The following is an 18,709-nucleotide window of genomic DNA, read 5'->3' as shown; positions in this document are numbered from 1 at the left end:
AATAAATCAAAGTCTTCTGAAAGGTTGGCGCGCAAAGAGCGCAGGGGACACATCCCATATATCCTATAGAGGACAGCGACGGTTTTGAGATATGGGGAGTAAAGAGTAGGAACTTTATTTAACAAGTCTGTTAAAGAATGACTTACTGTTTTTGCCTTTTCTTTATCTGTTTGTACGATGAATTTGTATCCAATCAAATAAGAATAAATCAATTTAAAAAAAGTCAAATAATGTGAAAGCGATTTAAATAATTTACCCAAAATTGCTGAAAAAAATAAAAAACCACCGGATGACGGATTGATACCAAATAATAATAATACCAAAAAAAAAACGACATCTTAGCTTAAACTTTACGACCAAGATGAGCAAAACCAGGTTATTTGATATACTGACACAAGCAAAATTCAAATTTCTTGTTTCAGTTTTCATAATTTAATAGCACTCAAGTAACAGTCAATACTATTGTGCCTAATACAGTGCATAGGATATAAAAATATAAGCTGTTGAATTTGAAACTATAAGTTTTGTAATAAATTATACAATTTATATGTTTTAAGCTAGAATACTGCTTAAAATATCAACAAATTAGTGCACTTTATTTGAAAATAACGTTTTAAATATGGAGAAAAGAATTTTATAATCGATAGTGTTAACTTAATAACTTTTTTCAATTGCATTTAAATAAAGTGTTAGTTAAGTGTACAATTCAATATGTAAGAACGTTAAAATTTTTTTGACAAAATTTAATACTTAAAAAATATGTCGATTAGTCTTAAGCTACCCATATTGAAATTGGATTTTAAAAAATCACTTGAACAAAAATAAGTGAATTATAAATAATTCTTGATCCAGACCATAAATATTACTGCGTAATTTAAAAATTGTAGCAATGTTTAATCGAAATGACTCAAAGTGGTAGGTCCTCTGGTAAAAATCAGACTGTCTCAACCTGTCCTTTTTTTCGCGGTCGATTTTCAGTGAAAGAGGTTTCCTCGGAACATCTGTTAATTGAACTAGATGCAATCGGTTCCATTGAAATAGCTAGAGAATTTGGCTCTAAATCCTGCTGTTCCATGTCCACCGAGGAGTTTTTATGTCGGTGCATGTCCTCAAGGGGTATCTCTTCACCGCGTGGTCTTAAAATATTTGGCGAACCATCATGTGACCGCGTGAGAGTTAAACCTACAACTCTGATACCAACACTTAGACTGCTAGAATCAATTTCATCGTCACCCCTGGTGATTGCACGTCTCATACAATATGATTTGTTAAGGCTCCCTCGGCGCATCTGAGCCGCAAATCCTGGTACCTTATTTACCGTGAATATACGTTGTTGATGTTGGTAGTGTTGGTAGTGCTGTTGTATTTGGTCTTTTGACTTTAGCTGATCCTGACAAGATAAACCTAAACAAAAAGATATAATTTATTTTAGTACCTGTATGATACATAAATTTTTTTAAATACATAAATTTAATATGTATACATTTTATATATATATATATATATATATATATATATATATATATATATGTACGCATAAGGCCTATTTAAAGGACCCTCAGAATTTTTGGTATCAATGATATCTCCGCAACTGCCTTATAATATATTGCAAACATTTAAAGTTGTATAGTACATTTTTAAAAAGTTGTGATCAATTAAAAAAAAAAATATTTTCAAGGACTTAAGATACTAATTTTTCAAGGACTACATATTTTCAAGGACATGAATATATAATGAAACTACATTATCCAGGACTTACATTGTACATCTTTGGGGACTTTTTATTTTCCAGGACATGAATATTTTTATTTCAAGGACTCCTTATTTTCAAGGACTTAAATATTCGTATTTCCAGGACTACTTATTTACGGGGATAAGCATCTTTCAGAATAGTATTTCATTTATGTTATAAATAGTTTATTGGTACAAGATTTTGTTGCAATACTCTAAATTTTTTCAGGACATAATATTTATACGAAAACTGATGAGAAACAAAATCCACGTCAAAACATGGAAACATACTTTCTTGTACCTCTCATTCAGAAGAAATAAGTTTTTTGATCATACTATGAAGTGACTGTACTTAAATCGATTTACTTAAATGTGCATGCTTTTCCGTATCCGAAAGTGAGATAAAATAAAAGCTATTTAATGCTCGTTTTACTGCAGGAACTAAAAATGAAGATAAAATTACTTTAATAACATAGGTGCTTTTCTCTACAATAATCGTAAAAAGTTTGTAGAAGTTTTTACTTTACACTACCTTATACACTTACTTAATGTTGTATGGAACCACACAGAAATAGTTGCTTTACTTTAAGTACTAAATCTCAAGGAATCTACAGTATTGAGTTAGAAAAACGCTTACATAGAAAGTATTTGAAAATCCATACATATTAAATGTCTTAGATTTAAGCTCTTTACAGCAATAGATTTACATGTAATGTTGTAAAACAAAAGAAATAAGTTGGAACTATTTTTTTTTTTTTATATTTAAGTTTTTTTTTTAATTTCTTATAAAGAGTAATTTTAAATGCTCGCTTACGCGCATTTTCGTCATTTACAAGCACAAATCATATATTTTCTTTTAAGCAAGAAAGAGCGTATTGTAATGAACTTGGAACAATAGTTAAAAAAAATGCAGTGTTATTTAGCATTAGTTTGCTTTTAACAAAATTACTTTTTTTTAATAATAAGACCTAACCCAAAGAAATTGTATGAAAAAGTGGTACAACGCTTTGGTTCTTTTAAGTTCTAAAATAAATAGTCCCATGATTACAGCTAGCAGTATGACAAATACAAATAATTTATCCGTTTCAACGCTAGAAAAATAGATACTATGGATGAGGTTTTTAATAAGAACATAATTCAATAACATTACGATTTAATATTTCGTTAATTGTAAGATACTGTACAATTAAAATTTGTTTTTTGACATACGCTGTGTGGCTCTTAACTTAAAATAGTAAAAAGTGCATTGTCACTCATTTACAGCCGACGATGTCACAAAACAAAATTCATTTATTGATGTACCTACAACAATAGGTCGAAAAAGTACAGTTAAGAAAGGAGATAATGTTTGAACGGATCTACACACATTTATTCTCGTAAAATCATAATTTATTTATTTAACTTTAAAATAAGATATCAAAAAACTACTACTCTTTGGATTTGTAAGGCTCCGGAGAATATAACATGGTGGATAACCGAGAAAGATAGAAAACCGCATCTCAACCACTTAAAATATTATATGTTACAGCACTTTCTTAAGTTTTGTATTTATTAAGCAATAGTTTAAATCTTTCATACGATAAGGATTTCTAATTATATATCTTAGTACATATGGTCATTTTCAAGACACAAAAAATCTTTACAAATAACAAGCATACAATTCAATTGCGTCTTTTGATGTTTGTTAGGTTTGTAACGGAGATTTATATTATTACTTGTTTCAAACTTCTAGCCAACTGTAAAAAAAAATTCTTTATCAGTTAATGCTAGTACATAAGGTCGCCAAATAACGGTATTTACTAAGAGAGTGATACGCTAACTACACAAACGTTACTTGTTTTATAACATTTAGTATAATAGAGGAATAGAGTAAGAGATGCTGTAAAAAATAAATACTCAATTCTATGACACTTTCAGTAAGAGTAAAATACAGCTTTTATTCAGTAAAAATGAATGATCTTAAACAGTAATGCCATGATAAGGTACATCAGAGTGAAATGCGTTGTTTTTTCAAGCATAAATGTCAGACTAAAATAAATATGAAATTACGTATGAAGTCTCTTCATTACTCAAGTTTTTATTCTATACTGTCAAAAAAGCTTGCATCCAAATCACATTTATTATGAAATTGAACATGTGTGAGTTCACTAAGTAAAAGAAATACGAAAATAAAATAAATGTCGAATTTATTTTATTAAAGGTGTGCTTAAATATGTTTTTGTAATTGACAGAATCAAATTTCTTACTTTTTTGAAGGCACAAGGGAACACTTGTTGTATTACAACATTAACAATATGTCGCAAAAATGAAGTGTTACTATCCAGGAGTATGATTTAATGTAAAAATAACAATACTTTTTACGTGCCTGATTCTCAGAAAGTAAACATTCTTGTCTACTGTGCGGATGGTAATATTGACTTTCCGAACACCAGAACACGTAAAATTTTATACGCACCACGTTTGAAGGTTAAAAAAATGCCATAGATTTCACGTTATTCACGTTTATTCACGTAAAATCTGTGACATTCTTAACCTTGCTCACTAGGTGCGTTAGTATATTATGGTGAGCGATAAGACATAATGCAATAACAAATTCTGTCTAAATATCTTCAAGGTCTTGATGCAAAATGTTAAAAAACTTGTCGTCTCAAGCTGACAGCCAGTAGTAAGAAATATACAAAAAAATAGCTTATTTTGCGATAAATTAGTGTACTACAAAAAAACGATTTTTAACACGTCCATGATTTAGTAATATACCGATTCCACCTTCTATCCGTTGTAAAAGGGGTTAAAAAAAATTTGATTTTTAAATACATAAACACTTTAATTAAACAATTGGAATTAAAACTAATTGCCTCTTACTTTGCATATTTGCATCATGAATACAAAAAGGTTCTAAAATTTGTCTTTAAACAGGAGGTCACAAAAGTACAATTTAAAAAAAAGCTTCAAGAAATGTACTTTACTTTATTTAAATATGGTGTAAACATGTATATACATTTAACAAAAGTTTGTAATATAATGAAGGTGAAACTCGCAGACAAATTCCAGCAGCGATATCATCAAATAACAATTGAACTTGGGGTACCCTCAAAGCTAAGACGAGGTACCTTTTTAATTTAGTAAGATAAAAAAGTACCTATCTTAGTTAAAAGGGTACCCCAAGTGGAACTTATTATTTGACTATACCACTGCTGGAATTCGTCTGCGAGTTTCAGCTTCATCAATTAGTATGATGAAAAAAACAATACATTTTGGTTGTTAGACTACATAAAGTATTACATGATAAACAATTCTTAAGAAAATTAGTCAAATAAAGAAAAGATCTTATGCTAACCACGTGTAACCATCAACGCTAAAGCAATTTTTGTGATCTTGCTTTTCTAAGGCAATAATTTTAAATTTCAATACATTAAAACCTTTATTATTTATTTATTTGTAACATATAGTTATCTACTCCGGACAAGATGTTATACGACAGAAGATTTTAAATACTAATGTACGGTGTCGACTAATGGTGGTAATTGAAAAATCCATTACTACTTTTTGTCAAGAATGCCGTTCTTTCATAACTTTTTTTTGAATTTCACCTAACAGCACTTTAGAAGAAGCATATTTTTCATTGCGTCATAAATGTAATAAAAACAGTTAATGTTTTTTACTAGTAAGACTTCTTAGATAAAAGATATTATTTTGATTAAAAATAGTCGAATATCCTAAATAGGAACTAACAAATATATCATAGTTTTCGCTGTTTCTAATGTAATTGTTGTTACTAAATTATTACTGTAAAACTTTAAACAACCTTAATAACGATGTACTCGATTAAAATTAATGGGGAATGTATGGTGTCCAGCTCAGTTCAGAGGGAGCCAGTGCCCGCTGATCGAGAACGTTTAAATAAAAATAATATTAGTTTAAGAAATAAAGTGAAATCAAACTAGAATTTATGGACAACAACATGGATTTACTTTTGCAAAAAATGAAATAGCGCAATATAAAATGATAGTCGTTTTTGAAATCACTACTAGCATTATCGAGGACTCCAAAAAAATGGACAATAGATTAAAGATCAACATCCTTAAATTCTAATATTAACATGAAAATTCATAGAGAAACGATATGATATTTTTTACGCAATTAGTAGTGCAGGTTAAATTACAATGTTGTGCAAAGTACACAAGTGCATAAATAACTTACTTTTGTTGGCTTCGCATCCCTTGTTTCAGAATATAGAACACAACAAGTTGAATTCTAGCCCTTAAAGTTTGTTGGCATAACATTAATATTTATATTCGAACTACTGACTTTTTTCTACCTTTTTTAATTTTTGGCAAACTGAAAACCAAGCGGTTGTTATTAGTACTGTAATAATTCCCAAGGTCACCAGAACAAGGAGTAAGATCAAGAACATTTATCTTGGAATTTATTTATCAACTGTGTGCAAAGATACTATCTCTTTTATTAACAGTGTTAAATTTTTTAATGAATATAAATTTTTTTATATCATAATAACTTAGCCGTAGACTGAAATATGGTTTTTGATAAAAGCATGGATTCACAATTAAACCTTCTTTCAATTTATACCATATGGGCATGTAAAAATAAAAAAAAAAAAGCAGGTAGATACATTAAAACTTCTCTTCGTATAATAGGTAACGAAACGGCAATCACTTTTATTTAATAACGTAAAAGAATGACACTTTTTTGTGTTACTTAGATTTTTTTTACAACCAAGTAGATTTACACCAAGGTGTACACTGAAAAAAGTGTTTCATTTAAAATGACCACTTGTTTCTACCTAAACCTTTAAAAAATAATTTTAAGACTTAACAGAACATGTAATCAATTGTGTTGTTTAAATAACACCTAAAAGCAAAGTTCTTTTTATTGCAGTTTTTCAATAAAGGCAAATTATGTATAAGTGTTAAGTGTACGATTCCTTACAACACAAACTCTCAGGAGATTGGCTTAACTAATTGTAAGACCTAAGTCCTTTACCATTTAGTTTTAAACAATGATGAGTGCAAAAAAGTGCACTGGCATTTCTACTATTATTTTTATTATGTTGTGGCCGATTCTGGAAAAAGGAATTGTTTAACTCTTAAAAGAATACGTAAGGTCACGAAAGTGCAGTTTGTTACCGAGAGCGTTCGACTAGATGTTATTTTCAAGAATACTTCGTAACATGATTTACCTTATAAACAAAGTCAAATTATGTTATAAGTCTAAGGGGGATTAGAAAAATCCTTGTAATCTCACTTACATTGCAGGTCGCAGAAGTGCAGTGTTATTACCAAGACGTATGGCGCAGCAAACGACTATAATATTTAATATTAATGTTAAGATAAAGTGCAACTTTGAAGAATATTTAATAGTATTAAAGATCCCGATGCAGAATGTTTTAAAAACGTTTCTTTTTATGCTGGCAGCCGGCAAAAACATATTAATAAACAATTCGAGCCCATAACAATAAAATGTCAGATCAAGATCATAGAATATCAAATACAATAACGCTTAAATTAGGAAAAATACTGGTTCAGTAAGGGATGAAGAAAAATAATATGAAAATTTTTGGACAACAACATTGATCTACTTGTGCAAAGGATAAATTAGTGCAATACATAATTAAAGTCGCTTGAAGACTCACTACTTGTCTTATCCAAAACTTTAAAAAAAAACGAGAGATTCTACATCAACATTCTCAAATTCTAATAAAAACATTTAATCACATAGAGAAACATTCGTACGGTCGCGAAAGGGTGGTTTGTATTAAAAAGTGTTTAACTTAAAAATATTCAATAAACCGCTTTGTAACATAATTTTCTTCATTAACAGATTCAAATTATAAAAAATGTTTCAGGAGGTCTAGGCTAATATTTATAATATAACTAATATCATAGGTCGCGAAAGTGCGATGTTATCAAATAGGTGTATAGCTCAGTAAACGACTATAATGTTTTATATTAATAAAAAGGTGAAATGCATTTTAAGAGTATTTGAAAAATTGTTTAAGACTCCAATGCAAAATGTTAATAGATATTTTTTTCTGTGCTGACATCAAGCAAAAATATTTCAATACAGAGATACAGTCTATAACAATAAAATACAAGATTGATAAATAAAATATAATACATTAAATGGCTTCATAAATAAAAAAATAGTTTAACAGATACAGGACAATCGAATTAGGATTAACTAGACAATATCATAGATTTACTTGTGCGAAAAAAATTGGTGCTTTATAAAATTAAAGTTGATTTGCTCTCACTCCTAGCATTATCCAGGACTTAAAAAAAATGAACAAGAGATTCTAGATCAGCATTCTTAAATTCGTATACAAACATTTAATTACACAGAAAAATTACAGAAAATTTTTGAAGTGATCAGTAGTGCAAATTAAATTATATGGTAGGGCCCCAGTACGCAACTGTCTAGATAACTAACTTTTGCAGGCTTCACGTCCCTTTTTGCAGCATATTGAACACTAAGAGTTTATAGCTAACCACCAAAGTATGCTGGCATGATAATATTATTGTATTCTAACTTCTAACATCTTTTTACCTTTTTTAGTTCTTAGACAAAGACAAACTAAGCTTCTTTTATTATGACTAGAATAGTTCTTAACGTTGTCAGAACTTAAAGTATGATCAGGATCTTTTAATTTATTTGTCAATAGTGTACTGTCATACAATTTCTTATATAAACAGTGTCAAACTTCTTAGTAAGTTACATACGCAATAAACACCTTTTTGTATCAAATTTCTATCAACAAGGGGCAATGTGTCGCCTACTAAGCTAGAGGTATTAAGAACTATGATATGAATATTTCTTTCGTCAACGGTAAGTCCAAATAAACTTTTTCTTATCATTATGATTTAGTAGTTGGCTATAAAGTGGTTTGTGATAAGAGCATAGATAAATGAAAAGAAATTTCTTTATTTTTAACTCAAAAAGCATGTTCGAATAAAAAAACAGTTAAAAACATAAACATTTTTTTTTAAATAATAGGTAACAAACCGTCGACCACCTCTATTTATCTAAGTACAAAAATTATGCTTTTTGTGCAACTTAGATTTTCTTGACAAACGAGTAGGTACATACAATCCGAAAGTAGTGTTGAATTCAGAATTACTGCTTGTTTCTTTCAAAACTTTTTAAAAAGTTATATGATACCTAACACAACCTGTTATTTATTTTGTTAAAAAATAATACTTTAAAAAATTCATATCTTCTTATTGCGATCAGTTTATAAGGGCAAATTATGTTGGAGTGTTAAGTACACGCTTGATTACAACACAGCCTCTCATGCGCTTGGCTAACTTTTATGTGTGCAGAAAAGTACACTGGAATTTTAATTATTATCGTTGTTGAATTGAGGTGAATTCTATAAAAAGCATTTGTTTAACTCTAAATAAAATACATAAGGTCGCAAAAGTGCAATAGCTTACTTAACACGTTTGACGAGAAGTCATTTTATAGAATGCTTAGCCAAATGGTTTTCTTCATTAGCCTAGTTAAATTTTGTAATATTTTCCAGGAAGACTAGACTAATTTTTTTAATTTTTTTTGTTTTACAGGTCGCGAAAGTGCGGTGATATCAGGTAGTTGTAAAGCTTAGTAAACACCTTTAGTATTTTATATTGATAATGAGGTAAAATGGAATTGATGAGGGTATTGAATAATGTTTAAGGTCCTGATGCAAAATGTTTAAAAACATTTGTTTTTTTGCTGACATCTAGCTAACATCTATCAATATAGAGATAAAGTTTATACCAATAGAATACTAGATTGAGCCAATCAAATATATACGCGAGTATACGCTTTATTACAACAGAAAATTTCAGCTTGGCTTAACTTATTGTAAAATCTAGGACCCGTACAGTTTAATTTTAATCTTTCATTGGACCAGAAATAAATCCTGGCATTAATATTATTATTGTTGTTGAATTGTGGCCGTTACTTTAAGAAGCAATTGTTTAACGTTAAATCAAATACGTAAGGTTGCAAGAGCTTGGTTTGTTCGTAAAAGTATTTGACTTAAAAATGTTTAATAAACAGCTTTGTAACATAATTTTCTCAATTAACAGAGTCAAATTATGAAAAATGTTCCAGGAGTACTAGGCTAATCATTATAATATAACTAATATCATAGGTCGCGAAAGAGCGGCGTTATCAAATAGATGTAGAAGACTATGATATTTCGAATTAAAAATAAGGTGGAATACCACTTAAGAATGTGATAAAAATTGTTTGACGTTTCGATGCAGAATGATAAAAAATATTTTCATATATTCTGACACTAAGCACAAATATATCAATATAAAGATAAAGTCTATAAATAAAATACTAGATTAAGTTAATGAAATACAAAATATAAGGAAGTTTAATAAAAAAGACTAATTCAACAGATGAAGTGATATCTAATTAGGATTTGATATAAAACATAATAAATTTAGTTGCACAAAAAATGTATTGCAGCGTTATGAAACAAAAGTCGGATTGGACTTACTACTAGCAATAACCAGGACTTTAGAAAAATGATCAAGAAATTTTAGATCAGCATTCTCAACTTCTTATAAAAACTTTCAATTACGTAAGGAAATGACCGAAAGTTTTTGAACGTGATTAGAAGTGCAAGATAAATGATATGGTTAGGCCAAGTACGCAAATGCCAGATAAGTAACTTTGGTAGGCTTTGTGTCTCTTTTTTTTGAATATAGAACACAATAAGTTCAGTTGTAACAACTGAAGTCTGTTAAAATAATAATAATTATGTATTCTAACAACCTACTATGCTCTACTTTTTTTTTATTTATAGAAAACTACAAACTAAGCCATCTTTATTAAGTTCAGAATAATTATCAAGGTAGCCAGAATAACAAGTATAATAATCAAGAACACTTCTTTCAGAATTGACCTGTCAACTGTGTGATAACATTGAATTTTTAAATTCAACAGTGTTAAACTTTAAAGTTAGTTTATAACGCTGTAGAATACTATTCGTAGTACAACTGTAGTACTGGGGTTTAAATGTGCACTCTGATAAGCTAGAGGTATTGTTAACTGAGCCATAAATTTTGTTTTGCAAACCGCATGTTAAGATAATTACTTAGTGTATTTTAGAAGGATTAAAATCTTGATACAAAAAAAACATCTTAATGAGTCATGCTAACGGCCAGAAGTAGAAAGAAGCGAAGAAAAAATTTATTTATATGATCATAACTTAGTAGATGGCTGTCATACAATTTTTGATTAAAGATTATAATGATCATAAAATAAATTTTTCGGTTTACAGAACATGATCATGATCAAAGAGAAAAAACAGTTTATCACCTTAAAGCATACCTATAAATAAGAGGTTAGACTTTAATCACTAACCTATACGTAACTACGTAAATAAAAATACCGATTTTTATGCAAAATAGATTAACTATACAAACAGGTAGATTAATATGATCTAAAAATAGTATCAGATTCAAATTTAACAATTTTATGTTCCACGCCCATAAAGAAAGTGACATAATACTTAAAACAATCTCTTATTAATTTTCTTTTAACTTAATAATTAAAAATAACATATTTTCTAGTTGCGACAAGTTAATAAGTGCAAATGATGTGAAAATGTTAGGTAAACGCTTTGCTACAACGGAAAATCTCAGCTTGAATCGACTTAATATATAACCTAAGACCTATACAGTTCAATTTACATTTTTCATTAGTGCAAAAAAGTGTACTGGCGTTTATAGTGTTATTCTTGTAAATACATGGATGATACCTTAAAAAGCAATCGTTAAACGTTGAAAAAAATACGCAAGATCACAGAAGTGCTATTTGATTTGAAAAGCAATTGACTTAAAAATATTTGATAAACTGTTTTGTAACATAATTATCTCCACTAACAGATGCGAATTATAAAAAATGTTCCAGGAGGACTAGGCTAATCTTTATAACATAACTAATACCATAGGTCGTGGAAGTGCGGTGATATCAAATAGGTGTACAGCACGGTAAACGACTATGGCGTTTTGTATTAATACTGAGGTGAAATAAAATTTAGGAGTGTTTTTTTGTTTCACGCCCGTCAAGAAAGTGACTTAAAACATAACAAAATCTGTTATTTATTTTCTTTTAATTTAATAATTATAAATGACATATTTTTTAATTGCAATAAGTTGTTAAGTGCAAATTATGTGAAAGTGTTAGGTGGACACTTTTCTACAACAGAAAATCTTAACTTGGCTCGACTTAATATGGAACCTAAACAGTTTAATCAACAATATTAAAAAAAGCAGTTGTATAACTATCAAAAAAAGGTTAGGTTACAAAAGTGCTGTTTGTTTTCAAAAGTGCTTGGTTTAACAATATTGAATAAATTGCCTTAAAACATAATTTTCTCCATTAACAGATTCGAATTATAAAAAATGTTCCAAGAGGACTAGTTTAATCTTTATAATATAACTAATACGGTAGGTCGTGAAAGTACGGTCTTAACAAATTGGTGTATGGGTCAGTCAACGACCATAATATTGAATATTATTAACAGAAAAAATGCAATTCAAGAGTGTGTTTTTGTTTCACGCCCATCAAAAAAGAGACATAAGATTGAACAAAATCTAACATTGGTTTTCTTTTAATTTAAATATCAGGAATGACATATTTTCTGATTTCTGAAAAGTTGTTAAGTGCATATCATGTAAAGGGTTAGGCGCACGCTTTGCAACAACAGAAAATCTTAACTTGGCTCGACTTATCATAAAACCTAAGTCCTATACAGTTAAATTCACATTTTTCGTTAGTGTGAAAAAGTGTACAGGCCTTTAGGGTGGTATTGTTGTTGAATTGTGGCTAATACTTTGGGAAGCAATTGTTTAACGTTACAAAAATAGTAAGGTCGCGAAAGTGTGGTTCATTTTTAAATGTGTTTGACCTTTCTATATTTATTTAGGCATTTTGTAACATAATTTTCTCCATTAACAGATTCGAATTATGAAAGATGTTCCGGAAGAACTAGGCTAATCTTGATATTATAACTTATATCATAGGTCGCGAAAGTGCGGTGTTATTAAATAGGTGTATAGCTCCCTAGATGACTATAATATTCTATATCAATCATAAGGTAGAATGCAATTCAAGTGTGTTTTTTTGTTTTACGCCTGTCAAGAAAGTGACATAAGACTTAACAAAACCGTTATTGAATTTCTTTCGAAATAATTATTCAAAACGACATATTTTTTAGTCGCGATAAGTTGTTAAGTACAAATTTTGTGAAGTGTTAGGTGCATGCTTTGCTACACCAGAAAATCTTAGCTTTGCTTGATTCATTATAATACCCAAGAACTGTACAGTTTTTTACATTTATCATTATTGCAGGTAAACATTCTGGCATTTATGATGTAATTGTTGTAGAATAATGGCCGTTACTTTAAAAAGCAATTGTTTAAAGTTAAAAAAAAATGCGTAAGGGCACAAAAGTGCAGTTTGTGCAGAAAGTGTAATGGCGATTATGGGGTTATTGTTGTTAAATAATGGCTGATACTTAAAAAAGCAATTGTTTAATGTTAAGACAATTACCGTAGGTCGTGAATGTGCGGTTTATATTAAAAGTGTTTGTTTTCAAAAGTGTTTAACGCGAAATTATTTAATTAACCACTTTGTATTAAGATTTTCATTATTTACAAATTTGATATATAAAAAATTTTTTAATAGGACTAGGCTAATCATTGTTAAATAACTATCATTATAGGTAGCGAAAGTGCGGTGTTACCCAAAAAGTGTATAGCTCATAAAACGACTATAATATTTTATATTAATGATAAGGTAAAATGCAATTAAAGAATGTTTTATTGTTTCATGCGCTTCAAGAAAGTAAGATAAGACTTATCAAAATCTGTTTTTTATATTCTTTTGATTTAATAATTAAAATTGACTCACTTTCTAATTTTGATAAGTTGCTAAGTGCAAATTATGTAAAGTGTTAGGCACACGCTTGTCTACAACAGAAAATTTCAGCATAGCTCGATTAATTATATAACCTTAAAACCCATACAATTTAATTGACAATTTTTGTAAGTGCAAAAAAGTCTACTGGCATTCATGGTGTTATTGTTGTTTAATTATGGCCGATACCTTATGAAGCAATTCTTTACCGTTAAAAAAAATACGTAAAGACGCGAAAGTGCAGTTTGTTTTTAAATGTGTTTGACTAAAAAATATTTATTAAACCGCTTTGTAACATTATTTTTTCTATTAACAGATTTAAATATAAGAAAAGTTCTAGAAGGACGAGGCTAATGTTTATAATGTAACTAATATCAAAGGTCGCGATAGTGCGGTTATATCAAATAGGACTACAGCTCAGTAAACGACCATAATATTTTATATTAATAATAAGGTGAAATGCAATTTAAAAGTGTTTTTTTGTTCCACGCCTGTCAATAAAATAAAGTAAGACTTAACAAAATATGTTTTTGATTTTCTTTTAAATTATTTATTATAAATGACATATTTTTTAGTTGCGATAAGTTGTTAAGTGCAAATTATGTGACCGTGTCAGGCGCACGCTTTGCTGCAAAAGAAAATCTCAGGTTTGCTCGACTTATTATACAACCTAAGACAGTTTAAAACACATTTTCCATTAGTGTAGAAAAGTGTACGGGCCTTTATGGTGTTATTGTTGTTGTGTTGTGGCTAATACTTTGGGAAGCAATTGTTTAACGTTACAAAAAAAGTTAGGTCGCCAAAGTGTGGTTTGTTTATAAATGTGTTTGACCTTAAAATGTTCAATCAACAGCTTTGTAACATAATTTTCTCTATTAACAGATTTTAATTATAAAAAATGTTTCAAGAGAACTAGGCTAATCTTTATATTATAACTAAGATCATAGGTCGCGAAAGTGCGGTGTTATGAAATAGGTGTATAGCTCAGTAGATGACTATAATATTCTATATTGATATTAATGTCAAATGCAATCTAAGTGTGTTTTTTTCTATTCTTCTTTTTAGTTCTACACCCGTCAAGAAAGTGACTTAAGACTTAACAAAATCCGTTATTAATTCTTTTTTTTAATTAATAATTATGAATGACATATTTTTAAGCTGCGATAATTTGTCGAGTGCAAATTTTGTAAAGTGTTAGGCGCCCGCTCTACAACAACAAAAAATCTCAGCTTTGCTTGACTCATTATATTACCCAAGACCTATACAGTTTTATTTACATTTATCATTATTGCAAAAAAATGTTCTGGCATTTATGTTGTTATTGTTAAAGAATTATGGCTGTTACTTCGAAAAGAAATTGTTTAACGTTAAAAAACATACGTAAGGTCGCAAAAGTGCGATTTGTTTATGAAAGTGTTCGATTTAGAAATATTTAAGTAACCGCTTTGTAACACAACTTTTTCCAATCAACAGAGTTGAATTGTAAAAAATGTTCTAGGAGGACTAGGCTTATCTTTATAATAAAACTAAAACCATAGGTCGCTTAAATGCGGTGTTATCGAATGGGTGTATACGGCAGCAAACGACGATAACATTATATGTAAATAATAAGGTGACATGCAATACAAAAGTGTTTTTTTTTACGCCCGTCAATAAAATGACATGAGACTGAACAAAACCTGTTATTAATTTTTTTTAAACTTAATAATTGAAAATGACATATTTTAAAATTGCGATAATTTGTAAAGTGCAATTATGTAGAAGTGTCAGGCACATACTTTTCTACAATAAAAAATCTCAGCTTGGCTCAACTTTAGATAAAACCTAAGACCTATACAATTTTTTTCACATTTTTAATGAGGGCAGAAAGTGAATTGGCATTTATGGTACTATTGTTGTTCAATAGAGGCCGATACTTGACAAAGCAATTGTTAAACGTTAAAAAAATACGTGAGGTCGCAAAAGTGCCGATTGTTGTTAATAGTTCTTAAATTAAAAAAATTTAATTAACAACTCCGTATTAAGATTTTCTCTATTAACAAATTTAATGTATAAGAAGAGTTACACTAGAACTTGGCTAATCTTTGTTGAATAACTATTATCATAGGTCGCGAAAGTACGGTGTTATTCAAAACGTGTATAGCTCATGAAACGACTATAATATTTTATATTAATAATAAGGTAAAATGCAATGTAAAAGTGTTTTTTTGTTTTACGCCCGTCAAGAAAGTGATGTAAGACGTAAAATGCAAATTAGGTGAAAGTATTAGGCGCACGCTTTGCTACAAAAGAAAATCTCCGCTTATCTCGACTTAATATAAAACGTAAGACCTATACAATTTTATTTATATTTTTAATTAGTGCAGAAAGTAAACTGGCATTTATGGTGTTATTGTTGTTTAATTAAAGCCGATACTTTACAAAGCAATTGTTATACGTTAAAAAAAAACGTAAGGTCGCGAAAGTGCCCATTGTGTTTAAGTGTTCAAATTGAAAATATTTAATCAACCACTCTGTATTAAGATTTTCTCCATTAACAAATTTGATGTATAAAAAGAGTTCTAGTAGGACTAGGCTAGTCTTTGTTGAATAACTATCATCGTAGGTCGCGAAAGTACGGTGTTATCCAAAAGGTGTATAGCTCATGAAACGACTATAATATTTTATATTAATAATAAGGTGAAATGCAATGTAAGAGTGTTTTTTTGTTTTACGCTTGTCAAAAAAGTGATGTAAGACGTAGAATGCAAATTTTGTGAAAGTGTTAAGCGCACGCTTTGCTACAAAAGAAAATCTCAGCTTAGCTCGACTTATTATTGAACGTCAGACCTATTTTGTTAAATTCACATTTTCGATTAGTGTAGGAAAGTTTACGGCCTTGATGGTGTTATTAATGTTACATTGTGGCTAATACTTTGGAAAGCAATTGCTTAACGTTACAAATAAAGTAAGGTCGCGAAAGTGCAGTGTTATCAAATAGGTGTATAGCTCAGTAGATGACTATAATATTCTATATTGATAAGAAGGCTCAATGCAATTCAAAAAGTCTTTTTTTTTTAATTCACGACCGTCAAGAGAGTGACATAAGACTTAACGATACCTTTTTCTCATTTTCTTTTAGTTTAATGATTAAAAATAACACAATTCCAAGTTTTGATAAGTTCATAAGTGCAAATTATAGAAAAATGTTGGGTGCACGCCTTTCTACAATAGTAAATCTTAGCTAGGCTCGACTTTAAATAAAATCCAACACCTTTACAACTTTGTTAACATTTTTTAGTAGTGCAGAAAGTGAACCGGTATATATGGTGTTATTGTTGTTGAATAAGGGCCGATACTTTCAAAAGCAATAGTAAAACGTTAAAAAAAACGTAAAGTCGCTAAAGTGAGGTTTGTTTTTGAAAGTGTTTCAATCAAATTTATTTAATCAACCACATTGTATTAGGTTTCTTTTTATTAACAAATTTGATATATAAAAAGTGTTCTAGTAGAACTAGGCTTATCTTTATTAAATAACTATCATCATATGTCGCCAAAGATCAGTGTTATACAAAATGTGAATCGCTTATGAAACAACTTTAAAATTCAATATCAATAATAAGGTGAAATGCAATTTAAAAGTGTTGTTCTTTTTAATGCCTGTCATGAAAGTGATGTAAGACTTAACAAAATATGTTATTGATATTTATTTGATTTAATAACACAAGACTACAAAGAAAACTTAGTTGAAGGGGCCTTTCAAGCTACAGAACATATCCCACGTATTTTGAGGTGCTGAATTGAAATCCGTTTTCTAAATTGCTTTATTACGTTACAAATTTTTACACTAGTTTACGTAGGGACTTACTTACTCACCGAAATTATAGCATTGTTAGTTATGGACTCGTTTTTTCCAAATAAAAAAAAGTCGGGACGTGATAGAGCAATTCTGACAACAGATTGGAATTAAGCATCTTAAAATACGTGGAAAATGAATAGTAGCTAAAAAAGACCATTTCACTTATTTTTTGTCGTGGTCCTGTATAATTAAAAATAAATTACTTTCTGATTTTGATAAGTTGTTAATTGAAAACGACGTAAAGTGTTAGGCACACGCACAGCTACAACAGGGAATCTCAGCTTGGCTTGGTTTATTATAAAACCTCAAGACCCATACAGTTTAATTTACACATTTCATGAGCACAGAAAAGTCTACTATTATTTATGTTGTCATTTTTATTGAATTATGGCTGATACCGTATAAAGTTATTGTTTAACTTCAAGAAAATACGTAAGGTCACAAAAATACGGTTTGTTTTTCAATGTGTTTGCCTAAAAATTAATTATTAAACCGCTTTGTAACAAAGATTTTTCCATTAACGTATTCAAACTATAGAAAATGTTTCAAAAAGATTATCTTTATATTTAAAATATAACTAATATCATAGGTCGCAAAAGTGCGGTTTGTTTAAGAAAGTATTTGACTTAAAAATATCCAAGAAACGACTTTTTAACATTATTTTTCTCTCAAACAGATTTAAATGTAAAAATTTTTTAAGAAGGACTAGGCCAATGTTTATTATATAATTAATATTATTTGTCGTAAAAACACGGTTATATCAAAAACGTGTATTGCTCGGTAAACGACTGTTAAATTTACTATCGATAATAAGGCTGATTGCAATTTAAGAGGTTTTTTTTGTTTCACGCCCGTCAAGAAAGTGACATAAGACCTAACAATATCATTTATTGATTTTTTTTTGTAATTGAATAATTGTAATTGACATAATTTTGTAGTTTCGGTAAGTTGATAAGTGCAAATTATGTGAAAGTGTTTAGTGCATGCTTTGCTTTAACATAAAAGCTTAAATTAGTTTGACTTATTATAAAACCTAAAGCTCATATAGTTTAATTAATTTTTTTTTTAGTGCAGAAAGTGAACTGGCGATTAAGGAGTTATTGTTGTGAAATTGTGGCTGATACTTGGAAAAGCAATTGTTTAACGTTAAGACAAATACCTAAGGTCACGAAAGTGCAGTTTGTATAAAAAGTGTTTGAT

General features: G+C 29.2%; 1 protein-coding gene across 5 annotated transcripts in view; it reads right to left on the bottom strand.

Moving 5' to 3' along the window:
- Positions 1–758: 758 nt before the first annotated feature.
- ema (C-type lectin domain containing ema) overlaps positions 759–18,709 on the bottom strand; it is a 154,717-nt gene continuing 136,766 nt past the window's right edge. For 3 of the 5 annotated variants that reach the window (XM_014353006.2, XM_089597424.1, XM_014353009.2), the window contains exon 14: positions 759–1,404. In XM_014353006.2, coding sequence (XP_014208492.2) covers positions 935–1,404 — 470 coding nt within the window. In that variant the 3' untranslated portion in view covers positions 759–934. The remainder of the gene's footprint in view (positions 1,405–18,709) is intronic. The other 2 variants (XM_089597432.1, XM_089597428.1) reach the window with 2 other exon arrangements.

This window comes from Copidosoma floridanum, unplaced genomic scaffold (genome assembly GCF_036245765.1).
Source record: "Copidosoma floridanum isolate Cflo_tuat_1 unplaced genomic scaffold, Cflo_Japanese_pri ptg000004l, whole genome shotgun sequence".
Classification (NCBI taxonomy): Eukaryota; Metazoa; Arthropoda; class Insecta; order Hymenoptera; family Encyrtidae; genus Copidosoma; species Copidosoma floridanum.
The sequence above is the reverse complement of the archived record's forward strand: the minus strand, read 5'-3'. Positions and strand labels throughout refer to the sequence as shown.